The 23,079-nt window shown below is 61.8% G+C and overlaps 1 protein-coding gene across 6 annotated transcripts; it reads right to left on the bottom strand.

The window, feature by feature from the left end:
• Positions 1 to 429: 429 nt before the first annotated feature.
• LOC129516203 (translation initiation factor IF-2-like) lies at positions 430 to 22,686 on the bottom strand. Of its 6 annotated transcripts, none has more exons than XM_055335540.1 (3): positions 21,920 to 22,686; positions 21,504 to 21,688; positions 430 to 3,924 (listed from the first exon to the last, which is right to left on the bottom strand). In XM_055335540.1, exon 3 carries the CDS (start codon positions 2,179 to 2,181, stop codon positions 1,015 to 1,017), a length of 1,167 nt encoding a protein of 388 aa, XP_055191515.1. In that variant the 5' UTR covers positions 2,182 to 3,924; positions 21,504 to 21,688; positions 21,920 to 22,686; the 3' UTR covers positions 430 to 1,014. The 6 variants fall into 6 exon arrangements, 5 of the variants coding, with proteins under 5 accessions (XP_055191515.1, XP_055191516.1, XP_055191517.1 ...); XM_055335541.1 differs by having other exon boundaries at positions 21,504 to 22,074; positions 22,511 to 22,686; XR_008665712.1 differs by lacking the exons at positions 21,504 to 21,688; positions 21,920 to 22,686 and having other exon boundaries at positions 430 to 1,033; positions 3,602 to 4,798.
• Between the last annotated feature and the right edge of the window lie 393 nt (positions 22,687 to 23,079).

The raw sequence follows: 23,079 nt of genomic DNA, 5'->3' as shown, positions 1-23,079 counted from the left end.
CTCGGTCGGCTCCGCTCCTGCCTTCGGCTCAGGGCACGACCCTGGGCTCCTGGGACGGGTCCCACGCCAGGCTCCCTGCATGGAGCCTGCTTCTCCCTCTGCCTGTGTCTCTGCCTCTCTCTCTGTGTCTCTCATGAATAAATAAGTAACATCTTTTTTTTTTTTTTTATTTACGATAGTCATACAGAGAGAGAGAGAGAGGCAGAGACACAGGCAGAGGGAGAAGCAGGCTCCATGCACCGGGAGCCTGACGTGGGACTCGATCCCGGGTCTCCAGGATCGCGCCCCGGGCCAAAGGCAGGCGCCAAACCGCTGCGCCACCCAGGGATCCCAAGTAACATCTTTTAAAAAAAGAGAAAGAAACAGAACTTCTGCAATAATTGTTGAGAAGAAACTTTTTTTTAAAAATATTTTTGTATTTTTCAGAATGATCAGGGCCTGCGCCTGTGTTTTCCACCAAATGGAACCAGCAGAAGACCTTCTAAAGGAAAGTGTGCCCTGACATCCCAAGTGCCGTGCACGACATCGTGGCTTTGGGGGCCCCCTCGCCTCAAATATGCAATTCCTTGTGCTATTTAAGGATGATCTTTTTATGTTTACTTTAAAGGATTGACTTTGAAGAGGCTAATTTAGCCAAGATGGGGCGGCTTGCAGGTGCAGCTGCTCCGAAGCTCCGACGTAATCGAAGTCAGGCCTCCGTGAGCGTAGTCTCCGGGCCACTTCCAGGGCGTCGGGCGGGATCTGGGCCGTTCCCCTCCCTGGGCCACTGGGACCTGCTCCCGCGGGGGACCCGGCCTGGGCGCTCGCCGCCATCCTGAGGCCGCTGAAGCCGCTGGCGCTTAATGAGGGTATTTTGATCGTTAAACGTAATTGTTTGCTTTTCATACTGATGCCAATCCGTGGGGTAGGGGCAGCTTTGGTGTTTGACTCGTCTGCGTCCGAGGAACAGCCCCTGGAAACGCGCCGCTCCCCAAAATAAAGTCAGGAGGTGACTCAGAGTTGGCGTCTGGCTGTCTACACGGCCCACGTTTTCCTGGAACAAAGGCGAGCAGGAGCTAGACGCGAACCTCCCCTGTGGGGCGCCCGCGGGGACACAGTCCCCGGCCTCTGCCTCAGCCCCCCGATGTGCTGCCTCTCCCCGAACCTGCGAGGGACGCTCTGCTCCTGACCAGTCCGGTTACAGTTGGGAAACTGAGGCACGGGGACCCATTCACTCCACCGGGGCTTCCACCCGGCCCTGGGTCCCCTGCCTGCACCGCGTCCTGACTCCCGCCTCCCCTCGCTCCCAAACCGCCTGCACCCGGCCTCCTGGGAGCCCGAGACGCCTGCAACCCAGTCTTTTCTGAACTGTGCGGGAGGAAGGAGAGTACATGCGTCCTTGGGAAGGGCCAGCGCCACGCGGGTGCTCCGGGTGCGGGGGTGCTCTGGGTGCAGGGGTGCTGCAGGGGAGTGGGTGCTGTGAGTGCACAGGTGCTGCAGGGGCATGGGGTGCGGGTGCTGAGGGTGCTCTGGGTGATGAGGGGGTGGGGGGTGCGGGTGCTGAGAGTGCAGCGGGTGCTGGGGGTGCTCTGGATGCTGGGGGGTGTGGGGTGTGGGTGCTGAGGGTGTTGCGGGTGCTATGAGTGCTCTGGGTGCTGCGGGGGCATGGGGTGTGGGTGCTGAGGGTGCTGCGGGTGCTGAGAGTGCTCCAGGTGCTGCGGGGGCGTGGGGTGTGGGTGCTGAGGGTGCTGCGGGTGCTGAGAGTGCTCCGGGTGCTGCGGGGGTGTGGGGTGCGGGTACTGAAGGTGCTGCAGGGGTGTGGGGGTGCGGGTGCTGTGGGTGCTGAGGGGGTGTGGGGTGCAGGTGCTGAGAGTACTGCAGGGGCTGTGAGTGCACAGGTGCTGCAGTAGCCATGGGGTGCAGGTGCTGAGGGTGCTGCAGGTGCTGCAGGGGTGTGGGGTGGGGGACTGCAGGTGCAGGGCCGTTCACCCCCGGGCAGCCGTCCGCTGTCCCTTGCCTCTTTCCACAACACTCTCGGCCTGCCTCCCCTGCCATGGGGTCGGTCCCCCACCTCGGGCCCCAGCAGGCCCTGTGCCAGGCACAGCTGTGTGCGAGGACGGCCTTGGCCTTCAGTGGCCACCTGGCTCTGGTTTCAGGGAGCGATTTGCCCCCACCGCCCCCATTTGGATGGAGTCCCAGCATTTTGTCCCTGACCCAACGCTCCCCTGCACGGCCGGGGGCTCTGGGGCGGGAGGCTGGTGCCCGGCTGGCAGGTTGCCCGCAGAGGCCAGGCAGGGCCTTCTGGTCAGAAGCGAGGGCCACTCGGGGGCGTCCACACCGTGGGTGTCCACGGGGAGGCTCTGAAGCAGCGCCAGGAGGCACGTGCTTGCCCCAGTTTCTGGCTTAGCAAGCGTGGCAGGGATCCCCCCACTTCTCGCCTCCCTGGGCTGTCCTGGGTGGTTGGGCTGGAAGCGGCGGAGACCCCAGCCCCCTCCGTCGGCACCACGGCCCAGCCAGGCAGCAAACCTGGGCCTGAAGCGGTGCCAGCCACCAGCTCGCAGCTCCGTCCCGCACAGAAGACGCGTGTTCTCCCAAAGAGACATGGGTGGCACCGGACGGCCCCGGGTAGCTCTGCAGACGCCGGGAGCCTTGACGTCCAGGGGGCCCGCGCCGCTAGGCTATGCAGCTGGGGTGGGGTGAGCGCCTGTGGGCGGGGGGAGACTGTGTCCCTGTGACCTGGCGCCTGGCCTCTCGAGTCTGGGGCCCGGCAGGAATCAGAGCAGCCCCCCAGCCCACATCCCGCCCCTGCGTCCGGCTCCCCCTCCCTGACGCTCCCTCTGGGTGGCTGGGCCCCTGGACCAGGCCGGCTCCCCGTGGGTGCGGCAGAGGGATCCCAGGGGTCGTCGGGCTGCCCTGCTCCCCTGGGCTCAGTGGCTGGAGGGACAAGGCCACAGCAGGAAGGGGACAGCCGCGGAGTCCCCGCTGGCCCCCGCCTGACTTCCAGCTTCTAGACGGCATGACTCTCTGCTTTCCTGGTTCCCCCTGGTGGGGGGGAGCGTGGGAAGCCGAGGATGGTGTCCATGCGTCTTGGGGCCAAATAAAGCGGGTGACGCGTGCGGAAATCAAATTCTATGCAGAAAACAAATGCGTGCGGCCTACGGAGTGCTGCTCCGGGGAAGGGGCCTCTTCTCTGCTCCCCTGAGCTCCTCGTCAGGATGACACTGGGCACGCCGCAGGGGGTCTGGTCCTGCACCCCTACCCCCCACCGCAGCTGCTCCCCGCCAGCCCGGCCTCCCCGCCAGCCGGCACCACGCGGCCCCAGCTCCCACGCCCTCATCATGTGAAGGTCCTGAAGCCAGATGGCGGCCGGCCCTGGGGGGGCTGTTCCGGCAGGGCACCCGCAGCAGTGCTGGTTCGGGCCCCTCACTGCCCCCGGGGCCCCCTGCTGGGCTGCAGCTTCTCCGAGCCTTCATCTCCCCCTCGGCCGGCTTCCACCCTGCCCTGCTCCGATCCCCGGAGATATAATTGTACCCCGGGGTTATTATTTGGCCTTTTAGATCTACTCCATTTTTTCCATAAAATTGAAAAAAAAAGAAACCAACAACCTCCCTTAGGTGCTAACCTGCAGTCACAATGATGCCCCACGGCCAGAGTCCCTTTCTGGCACCAGGCAGGTGGGCCAGCAGCACCTGTGCAAGGCCTTTGGCCCCACACCTGGGGCTGGGGCCTCTCTCCTGCCGGCATCGAGCGCGGCCCGGCGTGTGCGGAGCATCCAAGCCTCACGTCAGGGTCGGCCCCAAAGCTAAAGCAATAACTGAGCGTGTCCTCGGGGCGTCTGGGCGGCTCCGGCGGCGGAGTCTGGGACTCTGGATCGCAGCTCAGGGCTTGATCTCTGAGTCTTGAGTTCGAGCCTTGCATAGGGCTCCACGCTGGCCATGGTGGAGCCTGCGTAAAATAAATGTAAATGAGTAAATAAGTAAATAAATAAATAATAAAATCTTTTTAAAAATCTTAACAGAATCCTAATGACGATGTCTTCGCCACTTGGCCTGTGATGTAGAGAGCCTCTGCTCCCCTGGACTTTCCCAGGAGAAAGGGAAGGGCTTCCCAGGGACAAGCACTGCAAGGTCTGCGGTTGCAAGTGGGTCCGCCTGAGGTAGGTCCTCCTGCAGGTGGATCCTCCCGCAGCTGGGTCCTCCCGCAGTTGGATCCTCCCGCAGGTGGATCCTCCCGCAGCTGGGTCCTCCCGCAGTTGGATCCTCCCGCAGTTGGATCCTCCCGCAGCTGGGTCCTCCCGCAGCTGGGTCCTCCCGAGGTGGGTCCTCCCCAGGTGGGTCCTCCCGCAGCTGGGTCCTCCCGAGGTGGGTCCTCCCGAGGTGGGTCCTCCCGCAGCTGGGTCCTCCCCAGGTGGGTCCTCCTGAGGTGGGTCCTCCTGCAGCTGGGTCCTCCTGCAGCTGGGTCCTCCAGCTTCGCTGGCTACGGGGAGCACCAGCTTACACTGGAGCCCCCGGCCTTCATCCCCCGGGATGGACGGTGCCTCTGGATGCCGCTCAGTCTACAGGTCCCTGACGGGCCAAGGAGGAGGCGGGGAGGGTGTTGCTGCCCAGAGGGGGCCCAGGGCCCTGCGATCACAGTCGGAAGCCCTGCGTAGGCCACAGTGTCCTCGGGCAACAGATGAGACGCCCGACCGCGCGGCTGCAGCTTGGGAGACCCTCGGGTGTCGCGGTGACCTCTCGGCGCGAAGCTCTTGTACAGCAGCTGCGTGTTGCGTGGGAGGCCACAGCCCCGGGAGCGTGGGCTGCGTTCCTGGAGGGAAGTCCATAAACCGTGGCCGCTGATTCATCGAGACCGTAAAGCAGTGACGTCGGCGAAACGGAGAGGCGGGAGCAGGGCACCCGGCAGCCGCCCCTGGGGAAGGGCCCATTCAGACGACGCTCTCCTGGGGTTCTTGCGCCCCGCTTGGCTCCCGGGGGCCGCTGAGGCCTCAGTCGGCTCCAGCAGGACAGACGCCCTCCTCCGACGCCTGGTCATCTCGCGTCCGCCTTTTCCTTTGCGAGCCGCGTCTGTGGGCCTGAAGGTGACGCGTTCCTCTACGGTGGCTTCGGGGCGGACACCGTGCCTCCCTGGCCCTCGGGCGTCCTCACGATGTCACCGAACAGGCCCTTCTGGCTCCGGCTGTCCCTGGTCCCAAGGCAACACTGCGCAGCCCCAGCGGCGCTGCATCTGAGGGTCCCTCCCCGTGGGCCCCGAGGGCCGCCCGCCAATGGCCGTCTGTCATCCGCGTGTCTGCAAGCACGAGGCAGGGGGAGGATGCGTGGGGACCCCAGGCTGGGCAGGAAGGGGACAGTGTCCTAGCTCAGTGCTGTCTGAGCGCGGGAACTCCCTCACTGAGGACCCCCGGCCCTTGCGGTGTGGCCGGGGGCTCCGATCCACGTCATCCGCACGCCAGGCCATGAACCAGCGACGCGTTCGGAGCCATCGAAACAGAGGAAGAGAAGTACATCTCACCCCGACTCCTAAAACTTCTACCTGGGCGTGACTCGCAGCATTTCCTCCCACACTTTGATGCACAGAGCAAGTCTCGTGGCCGTAGGTGCCCCCCAGCGGCAGGGGCAGCGGCACCCTCCTGGTGCCCGGAAGGAGGATGAATGCCCACCCTCTGTGGCCGGGTCACTGCCAAAAGGATCCGAGCCTTGGGGCGCCCGAGGGGCTCAGGGGGTGAAGCGTCTGCCTTTGGCTCAGGTCACAGTCTCAGGGTCCTGGGATCGAGTCCCGCACCGGGCTCCCTGCTCGGCGGGGCATCTGCTGCTCCCTCCGCCCCTCCCCCTGCTCTGCTCTCTTGAGTTCAGTCTCTCTCTGTGTCTCAAATGAATATATAAAACCTTAAAAAAAAAAAAGTGATTCAGCCCTGACTGCACATCTAGCCCGTGGAAGCCACACCTCCCCCCGCCCCCGGCCACCAGAATGTGGCCTTGGCCGTGGTGGCCCCCTCTCCAGCGAGGGACACAGCCACGCCCAGCTGTTTGCAGGTGAGGCAGGTAGACCTCGGCTGCCCTCAGGGCCCGGGGGACCCACCCAGCTCTCCAGACTCTGCTGGACTGTCCCTCCCTCGGAGGGCAGGTTGAGAGGGCCCGGAAGTACCCGTGCTTCCCCGTGGATGGAGACAAACGCTCGGTGCACCGAGTCTCCCGCGGATCATTTCTCCCGCCTTCCTCGTATCTCCTGGAGGAAGGCAATGGATTAACCATAACGTGGGTTGTGCCACATGCATGCATTACCCACTCAGCCTCCGGGAACACAATCCTCTTACACTTAGAGGCCCAGACACAGGGGGTTGCAGTCCCCACCTCCTGTCTTCCCAGAGATTTCTAGAACCCCTGGGTACATCTGAATCTTTGAGCACTCTCATCACCTCCATCACCCCCATAAGAAAAATCCAGGTTAATGTAATTGTGTGTTTGAGTAAAAAGCACGCTTGCATGCACACGCATGAATAAAATCCCTCCCCCGGCAGACAGCTGAGCCACCGCACGGACTTTAGAGCCATCTGGCTCCCGGGAGCTGGGAAGCTGGGTTGGCACAAGAAGGTCTGGAGGCAAAGGTTCTGAAAAGGACGATTGCTGTCATCCTGCCCAGAGCATGGGGGTCTGAACAAGGTAGAAGTAAGGGACACGGAGCAAGCGTGCGAGAAGCCTGAGTGGACAGGACATACTGATCTTTCTCGTGTTCAGTGAAAATGGCACGTCTGTAAAAACATGCGGGTGTAGACAGAGGAGCAGGCGATCGCCCCATTCTGCTGAGTGCGTGCGGGTGGACCCCGAGCCCTCCCGTGCCAAGTCCCCGCTGCCGGAGAGGAGAGGCAGCTCGGGAATGCCTCCCAAGGGTCACAGAGAAGAATCCCTTTCCAGGAGGCGACGGGGTTTCTGACAGCAGAGCCACACGGTGTACACTTGTTGGGTAACGTGTCCAGTTCCAAGTTTCTCGGCACAAAGGAGATCCCAGGTTACGCAGGTTTCAAGTCTGGACAACACAGAACAGTTGCCTCCAGCAGTGCAGACTGGCCGTTTCCTGCAGCGGAGCCCACGCGGGGGGTTATCACTAGTAGGACAGTAGGACAGTCTTGAGCAAGAAACAGCGTTGGCACAGAAGAGGGGAGGGTTTCGAGGGGAATCCGGGAAATAAAATCCACAGAACAAAGCCGATGACAAAGTGGATGAGTCGCTGACAGTGTCCCAGGAGACGAAGGAGGCTGCTCTGGGTGCGGAGTGTTGCCGGAAGCCAATGGAGCAGCGCGCAAGGTCGGTCCCACGAGCCGGCCGCGGGGGCTCAGGTCGCCCCAGGGACCGGGCCAGGCGGAAACGCTAGGGGGGGTGCGACGGGTGGGCGGCGGCTGCGACCCTGAGAGTTGATGCCATCGCACTGGCTGAGAGTGAAGACGGAGAGCAGTGGCCTTGGGGACAGTCACGCTGTGACCGGAAGAGCAGGCCATGACCCTGGTGGGGCTGGGGTCCGCGACTCCAGGCAGAATCGCGTCCTGACCGAGGATCCGCATTGTGGGTGGACCACAGGACAACTGGACGCTGGCGGCGTGTCCTCTCCAAGGACGGACACCCGCGGCTTCCCGACCTACCTGGTGAGACAGATGCGGGCTTCTCCGCCCTCCTCCCCAGCCACGGTTTCCATGACTTTGTGGCCAAACAGCTCTTCTCTCCACCCGCCAGGACCGTATCCTCCGACCTTTCCAAACAGTAATCCCGTTGTAGGAGGAAGGAGGAAGAGCAAACGTGCCGAGGAGCCGAGTGGTGGTGACCCACCAACTCTTTGAGAAGGCTTCTTAAAAAGATGATTAAAAAATAGATGGATGATTTAAAAAAAAAAAAAAAAGATTTAAAAAAAATGGATGATTTTACTTTTCAGTGATTGACATAAGAAACCGAGCATGAATCAATGTGTAGATCTTCTGAATGTGAGAAGAGAGGCGAAATCATAATCTGAGACTCAAGGACCAAGTTTGGTTTTTCTACTTCCAAGCCTCCTATATAATAAATAAAACACAGGAAAAAAAAAAAAAAGAAATCTCAAGAAAAACAACTATGAGAGATCGCTCCACCTACCAGCCTTCGCCCCGCTGTTCTGCAAAATAAGGACCAGCACCGTGGACTTTCTAAAACTCGTAAGTTATTTTGATGTTTTTTTAATGATGCAATAACCACATGTAAAATAGGGTGAAAAAATTTATGCGCTGCTCTTGGAAAAAAGTCGAGTTCTCTACTTGTACCGAATACAAACCAGTCTATCTTTTTAATAATATTCCAGAAAGGTCATATTTACCTGTTCAACGTGATATATCGAAGACAGAAGTAAGTAGAGCATTAGATCATTTGTCTTCAAAATATTTCAGGTCTGAATAAAAGAGGATCAGATGCAAGCAAAGCCAGCTAATTTCAAGCTTTTTAAGATGCTGCATGAAAGGCAACATCCCCCCACTTCCATCTGGCCCGCAGGCCTGCAGAACCGCTCAGGAAGTCCGCACCCCGGGGAGCTGCCGTCCTGGCTCCTAAGAACGCAATCGGTGTTGGGACCCTGGAAGGTTCACACATCTTAAAAATCAGCCTCTCCGTGTTCCACGTAAGGAGGGACCGAGGGGTTATTTGGCGACACGCATTAAAAGAGAAGTCGTTTTGACGGTAGAGTAACACAGAGAGAGAAGTTAAGAGAGTTTTCTTAAATAAAACTAGTATTTTTTTTTTTTAGGGTTTAAAAATAAAGTCATCTCAAAAAATAAAAAATAAAAATAAAAAGTAAAAAATAAAAATAAAGTCATCTCTACACCCAACGCGGAGCTGGAACTCCCAACCCCGAGATCAAGAAGCCACGCTTCGATCGGCGAATAGAACCACGTGTGTGTACACCCACGTCCCTGGCACATGGCTAGGCTCCAACTAGGGGACCCACGTATGCATGCGCCGACGTCGTTACAGGCCCACTGGGTGCGGAGGCTCCGAAGGCCGTGGGCCGGGCCGCTGCCCCACCCCCCGCCCCCCGTGACCCGGCTCACGCTGCCCCTGGGTCAGGCCTCCCTGCGCACCAGCAGGCTGCCAGGTGTCCGGCGGCACCGAGGGCCCGGACGATGTGGGGCAGCCAGGCGAGCTGTGCAACCACCGGAGAGCGGTCGGGCATCGCCTCCACGGGCTACCTGGGCCGCGGCCGGGGCTCGCACACAGGGGCAGGAGCCGCAGGCACAGCGGCCACTGGACTCCTGCCCACCTGCCAGAGCAGCGCTGCTTCTGAAAGTCCAGCCCCGGAAAGGCCCGAATGTCCGGCAGCAGGAAAACCAGTAAGTGACAAGTGGCCTCAGACCCAACGTTTGTCTTGCAAGAGAAACTGAGCAAAAGACACCAGGAACAAAGGTACAGAAACAGGAGGTTTTACTCACAGGCGGCTCACAAACGAGCCAGGCTCGCCCATCTGGGGATGCACATTTAGATGGTAAAGTGCCGTGTAAAGGGCAGGGAGGACTGATGGCGTCCGGAAGCAGGGTGGGGCCTCGGACAGCGCGGCAGGTGACCCGGGGGGACCGGCCGTGGGTCTGCGGTGCCATGGTAGCGGGTGAGGATGCCGGGCACACGGTGCACCCTCTGCTTCGTGCAGCTGGCCTTGGGCCTCCAGCCGGCGGGGCTCAGGCTGGGCGCTGGAGGGGACGAGGTGCGGGTGGGCCAGCATCTGGAGAGCCTCGGCCGGTGACCTCCCCACGCAGCCCCGAGCGATGGGCCTTGGCAGTGGCCTGGCCACGGGGGGGTGCAGGGTGGCAAGGGCAAGCCTGGCCTAGTGAGAGGAGAAGCCACAGTGTCAGACATGGGCTGCCTCCTGCAGACACCCGGAGCCTCCCCTCCCAGCCCGCGACTGCAGATGAGGCGCCCAGGTCACGGCCCAGCTGTCCCCACCCCCTCACACACACATACACGTTGTTACCAAGAGCACAGCCAGCTTCCACGCCGCCGCCACCGGTGGCGTTTGGGTTTTGTTTGGTTTTAATTTTGAAGCACGTGAGTCCTCCAGAGATGGTTTCTCAACGCATTCCAATAATGAGCTTAATAAAATAGTCGGAAGTTAGCCGCAGACCTGAGTGGAGGTCTCTAGCTAAAATGTGCAGAACAGTCGTCTCTTAAATTCACATTCGGTGCATCCGCTGCCCCCCAAAAAATCCCCAAATCCTATATCTTTTCGTAATTCGCTTCTGTGAATTACGCCTGCAATGTGGGGATCGTCGCATTCTTCCACCAGAGTTCGTTTACTTTGTTCCTCTTTTAAGGATTTTCAGAAATTGAGTCTTTCATCAAAGTGATTTTTTTTTTCTCTACAGAAAGAGCAAAGGAACAGGACGATGGAGTTCGCATGTGTGACAACTTGATGTCGCCAGGATATAGGCTCTTCCCGAGTTGGTCTGTGGGTTCAAGGCACTTGCAGTCAAACTCCCAGCAATTACTTTGTGGATGTTGACAAGGTTCACATGAAAAGGGCAAACACCCCGCAAAGGGCAGCAGGACTGAAGCCGAAAAACCAAGCCTGAGGACCGGCGTTGCTCAGCCTGAAGACTTTCTCTAGAACCAGAGCAAGCCATCGGTGAAAGACGGGACCAACAGACCCATGGAATAGGATAGAGCCCAGAAGTAGGCCTCCGTCCATAGAGTCAACGGATCTTATTTTATTTTATTTTATTTTATTTTATTTTATTTTATTTTATTTTTTCATTAACCAAATTGACCAAATTGCACAGACAACCCAAGGGAACCAAGCTGGCCCCTTCGTCAAATGGCGCTGGAACTACTGCACGTCCACACGAAAATAAATGAATGTAGACACAGACCTTACGGCCTTCACAAAAATTCACTCAAAATGGGTCACACCCCTCAGATCAAAACAGAAAAACTATAAAACTCTTAGAAGATAACACGGATGGAAGCCTAAGTGACCCTGGGTTTGGCGGGACTCTTAAGATGCGACACTAACGAAACAACGCCGTGAAAGAAAAAAACTACCGATGGCCTTTTATTATTATTTAAAATTTGCGTTACGGGAATGATGCCGTCAGGACAACGAGATGAGCCGCCGACCAAAAGTATTTGCAAGACGCACATCCGATGAAGGACCCATAGCCAGAATATGCAAAGAACTCCTAAAACTCAACAAGAGGAGAACAGCAACCCGACTAAAAATGGGCAACAGGTCTGAACAGGTACTCGCCGGAGAAGTCATGCAGAGGGTCGAGAAGCTCATGAAGAGATGCCCCACGTGATGCGTCATCAGGGAACCGCAAATAAAAACTATGGGACACGGCGGCAGCCCTGTTAGAACCACATGCAGGACACCGACGACCCCCAGAGCCGGCGAGGGCGTGCAGCGGCCGGAACGCTCACCCGCCGGGCCGGGAACGCAGGATGGCGCAGCCACTCCGGAGGCCGCTGTGCTGGTTTCGTAGAGGACTAAGCTTACTCTTACCGTGCGACCCGCCGATCGAGCCCCAGGTGCTGACCCCAGCGAGGTCACGGCCTCACGTCCACGCCGAACCCGGCCCACGCGCTTCACAGTCACCGAAGCTTGCAGGTGGCCACGATGCCCCTCACCGGATGAGCGGGTGGTCAGCCGTGCTCCATCCCGACGGGGAAAGACCGTTCGGCGCTAAGAAGGAAGGAGCTGTGACGCCCGCAGCGAGCGTCACTAAGGGACAGAGGGGAAGCTGCGAAGGTCCGTGGCAGACGGTGGCGGCGGGGACGTGCTGGAAAGCCACACGCCCTGCTGTTGGGCACTGGGGGCCAAGGAGGAGGAATAGGTGAGCTCGGGATGTGCAGGGCGGTGCGCCGACCCCGCGATTCTGCAAGGACCCCTGTCCAGACCCAGGGCCGGGGGGGGGCGTACAAGTCTCCCTTCGGCTCTGTTTCCCTGTGAACCGAACTTATTATGTGCTACTTATCGTGACTGTTCGCGCCCCAGGGCCCCGCATCCTTCACCGCCCTTTCATCCACACCTTTCAGCGCATGACCCTCCTGAGGGCCGGGCCCTCCACCCCCCTGCACAGACCTGCACTCACACCCCCGCGCCCCCACCCCCATCTTTCCCTCCGTCCTACCCTCTTCTTGAAGCCTCATCCTTGTGCCCGTAAACCCAACGGGCTCTGCGAGCAGACGGGTCTCACCAAGGAGACGTGCCCAGAAGCACCACAGGGACTGTCGGCAGTCCCCGGGATCACAGACAGGGGCCGGGGGGGCCCGAGGGGAGACTGGCCGGTGCGGGGCCCACTCCCTGGGCAGGGGTGGGGCTGCTGGGGGGCACCTGCGTGACGTCAGCACCCTGGGCAGGAGCAAGTGGGACCTCTCCCCACGCTGAACACCCAGGCCTCAGTTTCCTGGTCTGCAACCTGGGCTCCAGCGGCCTCCTGCCCAGGGTCTCCAGGTGTGCAAGCGCCCAGAAAGTTCTGAAGCAAGAGTGGAAGTTACCCGACGGGTCACAGTCTCCGCCATAGTTCTTGTTTGTTTGTTAGGAATGTTTTAAACGGACAAACGCCGCCTCCAGGGCCTTCGTCCCTAATGTCACCTGCTGGTTTCAGCAACTTGGGGTCCTGCTCCCCGTTGCCCTGAGCCAGCACAGAAAGAGCAGAGCAGGGCTTGAATATGGATTCTGTCTCCTTGAGGGCGAAGCGCCGCCTCCCGTGGCCTCAGTTTACCCACCTCTAACTCAGGAGGATGGAGCCCTGCCCGGGAGGGGGTCACCCCAGAAAGCAGCAGGAGCAGCAGGACGGGGGCACAGGTGCTGCGTGAGGGACCCTGTCCGGGCCGGACGCTGGGGCCGCCAAACCTCACTGCCCAGGCTCCAGCCTAGGGTGCTCAGCGCGGGCGGCCCGCAGATACGTGCGCATCAGCCCAACCTCCCTGGGTGCAAGCCCCCCAACGCTGTCCCTGACCCGCCTTTCCACCTTCGGAAGAGGCCGCCAGGTCCGCTCCCCCGGCAGCCACAAAAGGCCCCTTGATGGACCTTCTCCGCTTGTTTAAGCCTCACGACGATGGGATTCCCAGGGGCTCCAGGGCGGCCCGGCTTTCTGGGCAGAAGGGCCGAGAAACACCTGTCAAACTCTCGGGACAATTAGCTTTTATTGCTTCTCATTAGGGCAAGACCATCCCCCGTCACAGGTGGGCGGCCTGCACTTGTCAGCTCCCCGGGTGCGCGTCCTGTCTCCACCCTCACACTCCTTGCTCCTCAGGTGACACTGGGCAGCTGCTCCCCCACGACGAGCGTGCGCCTTACCGGGCCCCGCGGAGCCCTCGCGCCAAAGGGGGATGTGGCCGTTTGAGGACACGCAGGCCGTGGGTCGGGCGCCAGGCGTGCGGCGCTCCTACGGGCGGAGCCGTCGGCATTGGCGCCGCTGCTCGCTTTTTCCTTTGCAGACGTCAGAGAGCCACGGGCTCCGGAAGGGCCCCAAGGGTCGTCCGTGTGCCCCGCCCGGGGGCCCAGAGCACCGACCCGCAGTACGGCCACGAGCCCAGTGAGCCGGTCCTGCTTGCAGGCGTCCGTCACAGCCGCTCCGTCAGCTGAGCCTTAGTGCGGCCACCAGGTCCTCGCTCGCCGCTGCACGGCTTTCTCCAGCCCCGCTGCGCCCGGCCCGGAGAAGGCACACAGGACACCCCCAGGGGACACGCAGATGGCAGGCGCGGGTGTGCACAGGTGCTCCCCGACCTCGGCCACCAGGTCACCAGCGCCCACACCCATCAGCACAAGCACAGGAACCGTCACGTCCCTGCTCGGTGGCCGGAGACGGTGACCCACTGTGGGGCTGACACTGACCAGCAGCGCCCCTGGCCGCCATTCGGTAACAGAGATCTCCCCGGGCCAGGCCTGCCGGGGTGTCAGGTGGCTCAGCCTCACCGACAAAGCCGAGGTCCTGCAGGGCCAGGTGCCCCCTCGAGCCCTGCCCCATGGCTGCGTCTGCCAAGGACCTGTGTCCACCCTGACGCCTGGGCTCGCTCATCCTTCTGTATTTGCTGAGTCCGGCCCTGCCGAGGACCCCCCTCCAGCTGCCCCGGATGTGCACGGTGCTCGCTCCACCACTGCACGCGCCACGTTAAATTCTAGTTGCATCTGGAAGTTTTTCTCTTCCCCGCCAGCCCGTCAAGGGCAGGGCCCCCGTCCGATCGCCCCGGGTGCCCAGCTGCAGGCAGCAGAGGTGCTCAGTAACGTTTGTAAGCCGTGCCCTTAACCAGCCTGGTCAGGCCCCGCTTTGCAGGTGGGGAGGCCGAGGGGTGAAGCCTACCTTCCCTGCCGACCACGTCGGGGCTGCGGCTTTCCACACCTGGGCCAGCCTCAAATTTGCATGTTGCAGACAGGAAGTGTCCCGCTCGGGCTAAGAATAAAGTGAACACTGAAAATGAAAGCTCGAAGCTAGAGCTGGAGGCCAGCCGGGCCGGGGTCCCTGCAGGTGCGCATCTGGATCCTGCCCCAGTGTCCCCGTCCAGGTCCTTCAGGCGGGGGCCCTGCAGGTGCACATCTGGATCCCTCCCCAGTGTCCCCATCCGGGTCCTTTGGGCCGGTGCTCCCAGATTCCCCGTCAGGCTCCAAATGCTTCCCGGCATCTCCCACCGCAGAGCACGTTGCCCTCAAGCACTTCAGAGCCTGCTGTGTGGGGTGCCAAGCGGGGCCCGGTCAACCGCTGGACCCCCGCCACCTGCTTCCCGGGCGCACAGACCTCAGGAGCCCGCCTACGGCAGACGGTGAAGGGGCACAGTGCCGGCCGGGCAGCCAGCCCCACAGGCCAGTCGGACGCCTTGCTGACCTGCTGCGGGGCCCTGGGCGAGTCCTGGACCTGGCGAGCGTCCAGGAGAGGGGCCCTCTTTCCATTAGACCGCGGAGGCGGAGGCTGGGGGGCAAGGCCCGGCATCAACCCCATTCGGGGGGCCGGCCGTGGCCTCTATATGGCCCAGACCACGTGCAGGTGAGCACAGCTTCTGCTTGAAGGCAGCTCGTGGCCTGGGGGCACCGGGGCCCAGGACCCCGAGTGATAAATGCAATAGCGACTCCAGATCTCGTCCCCGGAGCCACGGGCTTCCCTCGTTGGCTTACTCAACTGTCGCAGTGACCTTGCCGGGAGCCCAGAGTCATTACCCTCATTGTGCAGATAAGGAAAGTGAGGCACAGAGACAGACGTTCCAAGTTCAACAGCCCGTGAGCGGCAGAGTCGGGGGCGACCTCGTCCCCGCCCATAAGCGCTGGTGCCAACGGGCTGGGAAGTCCGCGGGCCCACAGAGGACGAGGCTTTACCTCCTCCGGGGCATCGGCGGGCCCGGCGCTCCGGGGATTTTGTGGACGGAGAGGTGTTCCAGGCGGACGCGCAGCTGCAGGACAGGTGCGGTGGCAAGAAGCGTAGCGGGGTCAGGCCAGCTGAAAGCCATGCACTGGGAACCCCGTGTTTCCTGGAAGCCGGGTCTCTCCTGCGCCGGGGACCCCGGTGAGGAATTCGACCTGCCGTTGCAGAGCCGAGCCTCCCGACAACCCAGCTCTGTTTTGCAGGAAAGCCAGCGGCTCCCCAAGAATCCCCTCGTCCCTCAGCTCAGCTCAGCGCTCGTGGGCTGTAACTGCGACGCGTACGGCGTGGCTCGGTTCCCCTTAGGGTCTGCAGCTGGAGGCACGGACGCTCGGCAGGTCGGAGACGGGGAGACCCCGAGGGGGCAGGTGGCGGGCGCTCGGTCTTTGGGATGGATCCTCAGTAGCGCCTTCGCTGGCTCGTAGGGTAGCTCTATTTTCAACTTTTCGAGGAAGCTCCACGCGGTTCCCCAGAGCGGCTACGTCAGCTGGGAGGCGCGTTTCTGAGCCGACTGGGACAGACGTCTCCCTGCCTTGCACGAGACGCATCAGTGGCCTTACTTGCTTTCCACGAGCTCGTGCAGCCTCTGAGGCATCCTCGCTGCAGGCTGGTGGGATGCAGGCTTGCCATCCGGGGGTGCCTGCCACCCCTGCGGGCTTGATAAGGAGCCGCGATGATTTTCAGACCTTTGTGAATAGCAAATACACAGAAAAAGGTGCAAAAACACCCGGAGGGTTACTGTGAAGTGGATGCACCCGTGCTTCCCCCTCCTAGCCCTCCAGAGGCCATCACCGCGGTCCAGGCGTCTGGGCCACCCTCACGGGCCCGCCCCGCCCCGTCCCACAAATAGCCGCGGTCCTGGCCACGAGCTTGGCCTCCCAGAGCCGCTCCCTCTGCTACTTTGCCAGCACCCTGCCTTCCCACCGCCCGGGAATGGAGGGGTGAAGCCAGGAGCTCACAGCCTACCCTGCATCCCACACCCTGGGGCAGCACTTGATGGGCTCTCAGCCTCAGGCTCCACCCAAGGTCCCCGGGGTACGGATGACAGCCACCTGCGGCAGGTGTCCCATGACTTGTGCCCTGCCCCAGACTCCGGGGCGGGCAGGACCGGGCAACCCCCTGACGGCCCCAAAGCGAGGGTGTCCTGGGCACCTCACAGCACTCATTCCAGGGAGCCTGGGCTCGGCCCGCGGAGCCTCACCCATCCTGCACTTGCACCGGCGACCTATAATTTCAGGCCCTGCGTCTATTTGAGGCAGCGGCGCTCAGAGCGCAGGAACACGGATGTTTTGCGACGTCGCCATTTAAATCCTGGGTGTTGCGATGGCCAGTTGCGATGGTGGGGGTGGGAGTGGCCGACGGCGTCCAGGGCCGGGGCCGGGCTGACTTCCAAACCCTCAGAAACCTTAATGACCATCCTGGGCCTTCGTGCTTGTTTTCACCCAGAGAAAACAAAACAAAAAAAAGGTCCTTCCGGACAGTCTGTGGGTGAAGTCAGAAATGGTCCCAGGAGCCGGCGTGACTCTAGAGGCCATCTGGGGGGTGCAGCACCTCGTGGCCCGACCCCTCCTGCAAGCACGCTGCGGACTTATCGTCCCATAACAGCAGCACTTTTGAGGGATCTGTTCGGCCAGCGACTTCGTCCCAAAAGGCAGAGCCGCTCTCTAAGTCCTCTTGTGAGACTCGGGGGTTTAAATACAATCCCTCTGAAATCACGGACGGGGACGTGGACGGGGACTCCCCCAAGGTGCCCGCCAGGGATCTTACAGGGTGGAAGCTGCTTCCCAACGGGATTGCGGGGCTCTGGGCCAAGGCAGCTCCCGAGCTCCGAGCTCCGGGTGAGATGGGCCCCGGGCAGCTAGTCAAGGAGCTGGGGCTCGAGGGGGAGGAGGAGGAGGGGGAGGGGGAGGAGGAGGAGGAGGATGGGGAGGAGGAGGATGGGGAGGGGAAGGAGGGGGAGGAGGAGGAAGGGGAGGGGGAGGCACTCCGGCGAGGAGGGGCTCCGGGGGCCGTGGGGGGAGGCTGGCCTGACGCAGGGTGTGGGGAGGGCACTTGCTGGAGGGAGGGTCTGCAGGGGCCTCCGCAGGGTGTGCGGAGCCCAGGGCCCACGGGCCCACGGCTAGAGATGTGCCGCGGGATCAAGGCACGAGGCCCGAGATCTTAAAGACAAAACCAAAAAAACCCCAAGAAATTAGCTGATCTGAGAGGCGGATGAGTAGTTCCCACCGGCTGTGCCTCGGCCGGCGTAACCTGGCCCGGAGCTAGACGCGTTTTAGGTGAAGCCGCAGACACAGGCCAAAGGACCCGGATCCCTGCGGAGCCTCACAGGCAATTGGGAGCGACTGAAACCTCAAGCGTGTCCGTGAAGTCGCGTCACTGATCCAGTCGTTTCACACTGAGAACGCAGAGCCTCCGGGGTCCTGGGTGCGTCCCTGCAGCCACAGGGGACAGCCCCCCCAGGTGACCCCCCCCGAATCACACCCCTGCACCCAGACCCGGGCAGGATCCCAGGCACCCCGCCCCCTGAATCACACCCCTGCAGCCGCCCTTACACACCGGCTGGCCCCCAGGACCCTCGGTCCCCGGGCGACTCGGGACAGGACCGGCCCAACAGCCACCTGTGCCTGCAATGTTTCAGGCGACTCGTGATCCGTTCCGGGGAGTCCCTGCGAGCGGGCGCCCAGGCTAGTCGCATGGGATCATCGTGCGGTTTCGGGTTGAAGTCCCGATACTGTGCCAGAGGCCTCCCGAGGGGAGTTGGAAGGCTCCAGGCGTGACACCCGGGGGCCTGCTGTCCTTGGGACTACTTTGGGAGCCGTGGGGGCACACGGGGGTCGTTCTCTGAACCCTTCCTCTTGAGGGGAAAGTCAGCCGTGTGCCCCCGGCCCCGTGGCCGTGAACTCGTGGATTCCAAGCTTGTCGGCGGCTGTGGCCCGGCGGAGGCCGTTCCTCCCCGGTGCCGGCCTTGTTCCCGCTCGGTCCGGGGGAAGCCCCTTCTCGCGGACCCCGCAGGAGCCCCAGCCGGTGGGGGCGTGGGAGGCCGTGGGCACAGCCTCGTGCCGCACTCTCCGGAGCGGCCCCTGTCCTTAGACGCCCGTCAGCTCTCCTGGTGCCTGGACACGGGGCTGCTGATCGCGGTCCTGCGAGAGCTGAGCTTCCCGTCCCCTGGGTCACCCGCCAGCGGGGGACTCATCACGGGAGGGCACGGACGCCAGATTTGAGAATGTCAGCACAACGGTCTCAACGAAAACAGGGCGGGAGCTCAGAGGGAAAGGCCGTGGGCGCCTGCGGTTCGGTTTGGGTTCAGAGTCTCAGGAAGCCTCAAATACACGCGTCCCTGGTTGTGGGCACTTGGAGGTGCTCGGCCCCCCCAGCCCTCCCCTACCCCCCACCGCCCGCCCCGGGGCTCCCACCGGCCTGGGAAAGGAGGCGCCCCTACTCATTCCTGTCCCCAGTGCTTGGGTGGGTGTTTTCTTGTGGGTTTTGGTTTGGGTTTTGGTTTGGGGCTGTTTTGTGCTCCAGAAACATGGCCGCTCCTGCCACTGGGGCAGCGTCCAGAAGGTGAGGCCGGGACGGGGCGGGGGGGGGGGGGGGAGGGCCTCTAATTAGCCAGCTTCAGCCAACCAGCGAGGTCCTTGGGACTAAAATAAACCAGGCACGGAAGACAAACAGAACGGGGCGGCCCTCCCGCCGACGGAGACGTTTCGGGGTGGGGGGGGCGACCCTGCAGGCTGGGGGGGCTGCCTGTCGGGGAAGCTGCGAGAACAGCTTCGCACTTGACCCCGAGGACAGGGCCCTCCCTCCGATCGCCAAATTTGTTTTTTAACAAGGACGTCGGGACACTATTTCCAAATTCTCCCGGATGGTGAAGACTCCACTTAGGGCCCCTGGAGGAAGCCTGGGCCCAGGCGGTGCCCCTGTGACCGCTGCCGACCCGGGGGACACAGGGCTGGGGCGCGGGGATCCCAACCACTTCCCGTTACCCCCGAAATGCCCGCCCAGCCCAGGAGCGTGGCTGGCCTAGAGGGAGGAGCTGAGTCGCAGCGGCCATCCCGGGTCCTCCCGCCCGGCCAATGTGCACCCGCCCCCACATTGCTCCTTCCAGGAGAGCTGCCAAAGCCAAGAGGATTAATTCTGTTCGAGGGTCCCGCATTCCAGAGGAGGCTCAGGTTACGGGGGCTGGGCTCAGGGCTGGGCTCGTCCATGGGGTGGGGCCCTGGGCCCGTGCGTGTGGCCTGTGTTGGGTAGGGGGGACCCCAGACCGGGCCGCCCGCAGGCACAGGGCGACGGCAGCACGGGGTCCCCAGGGCTCCTCCGCCGCCGGGCAGCACCCTAAGCCATACCTCGTGGCCATTCACGTCTCTGCTCGTGTCCTTGGAGCTGCGTGGGGCTGCAGCGCATCCCAGCCGCCCTGCGCCCAGCCCTGCCCTCCCCCGGACCTCGCGGCGTCGCAGCGTCCCTCGAGCACGCGGCCCATGTTCACGGGTGGCCCATCTCCGGGAGCCCACGCTCCGCAAGTCACAGGGAGGACGAGCTGCGGTCAGACGCAGGCCCCCCACATGCGGAGCCCGCGTGCAGCACCTCGCAGCCGGGTGGCTCCTCTGCGGCGCCCCCAGCAGCTGCCCCCACTCAGCTCCCGCGGCCTAGCACAGGGCCCCTCGCGTCCCGGGGTCGGCCAGCCACCCGGCCCTCGCTGCACCTGCCAGAGGCTGCAGCACAGGCACGGGCACCACCACAGCCACCCTCCTCCGTCCACGTCGGGCCTCCTGGCACCTTAGACCTCCACCATCAGACACCCCGACATCCCCCATCTATACCCCGACCTCCCCCATCACGCACTGTGGCCTCCGCCGTCAGACCGGCGGCCTGAAGTGTGCTTCTGCTGGATGGACGGGCTGCAGGGACACAATGGCACCGTCCTGGGGCTGAGGAAACCAAGCCGGATGGAAGCAACGGGCTGTTTTTTGCTTTAAAATACTTTGGCCTCAGGCAGCCTGGGTGGTCCAGTGGTTTAGCGCCGCCTTCAGCCCAGGGCGTGACCCTGGGGTCCCAGGTTCGAGTCCCCATCGGGCTCCCTGCATGGAGCCTGCTTCTCCCTCTGCCTGGGCCTCTGCCTCTCTCTCTGGGTCTCTCATTAATAAATATTAAAAAAAAAAAAACCCCCCCACACAGCAGATCTTGGCTCTGACTCTCCATGTGAGTGAGAGGCATGTCCTGGAGGATCCCCTCTTGCAGGACAACGGGAGCCACGGCCCGGCCGAGCCTGCCAGGAGCTCACGGAAAGCCCGAGGGAGTGACCCGGCCCTGCCCCTGCGAGCCCCAGGCCCTCGGCAAAGTCACACACGCAGCTGCCGCGCAGGGACCAGGGCCTCAAGCAGGGGCCTGGGATCCCGCCGTTCCTGAGGATCGAGCAGCTGGTTTCAATTTGAGGACATTCCCACGCCCGGCTGCGACCACACGGAGCAGAGTCATTTTCGAAGGTGAAGCCGTGCTGCGTCCTTTCGAGCAGCTAAGCCGCCGGCTGTGGCCACACGGCGCCCGCCCCACGTTCTGTGTCCTGCAGAAGCGCAGTCGGAGGGGCCATCGGCGGGCTTCTGTCCTCGGGCACCTGCAGACGCCCGCTCCGTCCTGCGGGTCCCGCCCCGTGTGCCCGCGACCACCGCCCTCCGGAAGAGGAGGCCCCGGGGTGCAGGGGACGCGCTGCCGACGCTCTGTCCCCGGAAAGCAGCCTGGCCCGAGGCGACGGCGCTCCTGGGGTGTGGTGTCCTGGGTGCGAGTCCGCAGGTGAGGCCGGGGGGCGCGCGGAGGCTCGTGCTAGAGCCAAACCCCGTGCAGGCGACGGACCCTGCCTCACTCTGGTCCGTGGGGAGCAACCTCCTCCTGAGCCCAGGGCGTTTCCGACTACCCGTCACCCCTGGTGTCCCGCTCACGAGACGTGGGCTCCCTGTCCAGGGTCTGGCGATGGGAACGCGCTTCCCAAACACTCCCTCGCCCCTGACTTTGGGAGAAAGGAGGCGCCACAGCTGATTTTCATTCAGAGAGAAAGCTCAGCAAAAAAAAGCTAAAGAAATATTTCCAAATCTCCGAGTATTACGAGTTTTGGCAATATCGTTAATCGGCCTTTTTTTTTTTTTTTCTTTTTCCTCTTCCACCTATTGGTTTCCCGACTACTCACAAGCACTGAAGCCCTCTGACCCGGCGCCTGGAAAACGGGATCATGCGAGGGCCGGCTTGGTTCGTAGCCCGCTACAGACCGGAACAGGACGCGCAGCAGAGCAGCCCTGAGCTGGATGGGCGCGGCGTGCCGTGTAGACTGGTGACACTCTCGTGCGGCCGCAGCGGACCTACCGGTTAGTGACTCTGCAGACCAAGGAGGAGCCGCACGACTCGGGATTGACACTGGTCCCTGGAACGGGCTTCTGGACCCGCTCACCCGTCAGGGAGCTGTTTCGTGACCAATTCCGCAGTCGGGGGAGAGAAACGTTTGCCTCCCCCACTCCCCCCCACCCCAGGCCACACCAGCCTTTGCTCCCCAGATGTTATTGTTCTGAGGATGACAGTCTTCGGACCAGGGTGAGGGCCCCACGGTACCTCAGGGGGTGAGCGGGCCGTCCCACGCAGGCCAGAGGTCAGGGAGCTGGAATCGAGCTCTCCGAGGAGCCCCAGCTGCAGGATTCTGGTTCGACCACGGGCGACACCCACCCCGAGGCTGCAGGGTCAGCAAACACGCCATGCGAGGCACGTTCCTTGAGGACACGGTGCAGCAGGTTGCAAAGGAGCTCGGTGCGACCCCAAGACAAGCGCCCCCGATCCTCAGATGCTTAGGATTGCACACACGAAATCACGCGTGTGGGTCTCCTAGCACCAGCTCACCGGCGGGGGAATCACGGCAGTAGGACTCAGGGTGCACAAAGCAAGGAAATTACCCCCCAAAAAAGAAAAAGCTTCATGCTTATATCAATCAGCTCAGCCCAACATAACCGAGTGCACAGCCTGGGCGTCTGAAAACAAGAGATTTATTGTCTCTCGGTGCTAGAGACCGGACGTCCGAGACCCAGGGGTGGGGGGGCTGGTCCACCCGAGGCCTCTCCTGGGCGTCCTCACGGGGTTGTCCCTCTGTACATGTGTGTGTCTCCTTGTAAGGACGCCGGTCATATTACAAAGCCCCCAGCAACATTTTACCTTAAGCATCCCTTTAAAGGCCCTGTGTCGGGATCCCTGGGTGGCGCAGCGGTTTAGCGCCGGTCTTTGGCCCGGGGCGCGATCCTGGAGACCCGGGATCGAGTCCCACATCGGGCTCCCGGTGCATGGAGCCTGCTTCTCCCTCTGCCTGTGTCTCTGCCTCTCTCTCTCTCTCTGTGACTGTCATAAATAAATTTAAAAAAAATAAAAAATAAAGGCCCTGTGTCCAAATATGGTCACACCCTGTGGTCCTGGTGGGGGTAGGGCCTCAAAATATGGATTTTGAGGGGACACAACTCAGCCCATAGCAATGTCCCAGTCTTCTTCCCTTTTTATTATTTTTTTAAGATTTTATTTATTTATTTAAGAGGGAGAAAAAAAAAGAGGGAGAGAGTGAGAGCACAAGCAGGGGGAGGGGCAGAGGGAGAAGCAGACTTCCTGCTGAGCAGGGAGCCCGACACGGGGCTCGATCTCAAGACCCTGGAGTCAGGACCTGAGCCAAAAGCAGGCGGTTAACCAACTGAGCCCCCCAAGTGCCCCTTAGTCTTCTTAATAAAATACCATTTATA

This window comes from Nyctereutes procyonoides, unplaced genomic scaffold (assembly GCF_905146905.1).
Source record: "Nyctereutes procyonoides isolate TBG_1078 unplaced genomic scaffold, NYPRO_anot_genome, whole genome shotgun sequence".
Classification (NCBI taxonomy): domain Eukaryota; kingdom Metazoa; phylum Chordata; class Mammalia; order Carnivora; family Canidae; genus Nyctereutes; species Nyctereutes procyonoides.
Note: the sequence above shows the minus strand (reverse complement) of the source record. Positions and strands in the feature narration are given on the sequence as shown.

What these genes read in the sequence shown, in the direction of transcription:
- LOC129516203 (XM_055335540.1), bottom strand. Translation starts at nt 2,181, where the DNA reads ATGCTGGGACTCCATCCAAATGGGGGCGGTGGGGGCAAATCGCTCCCT.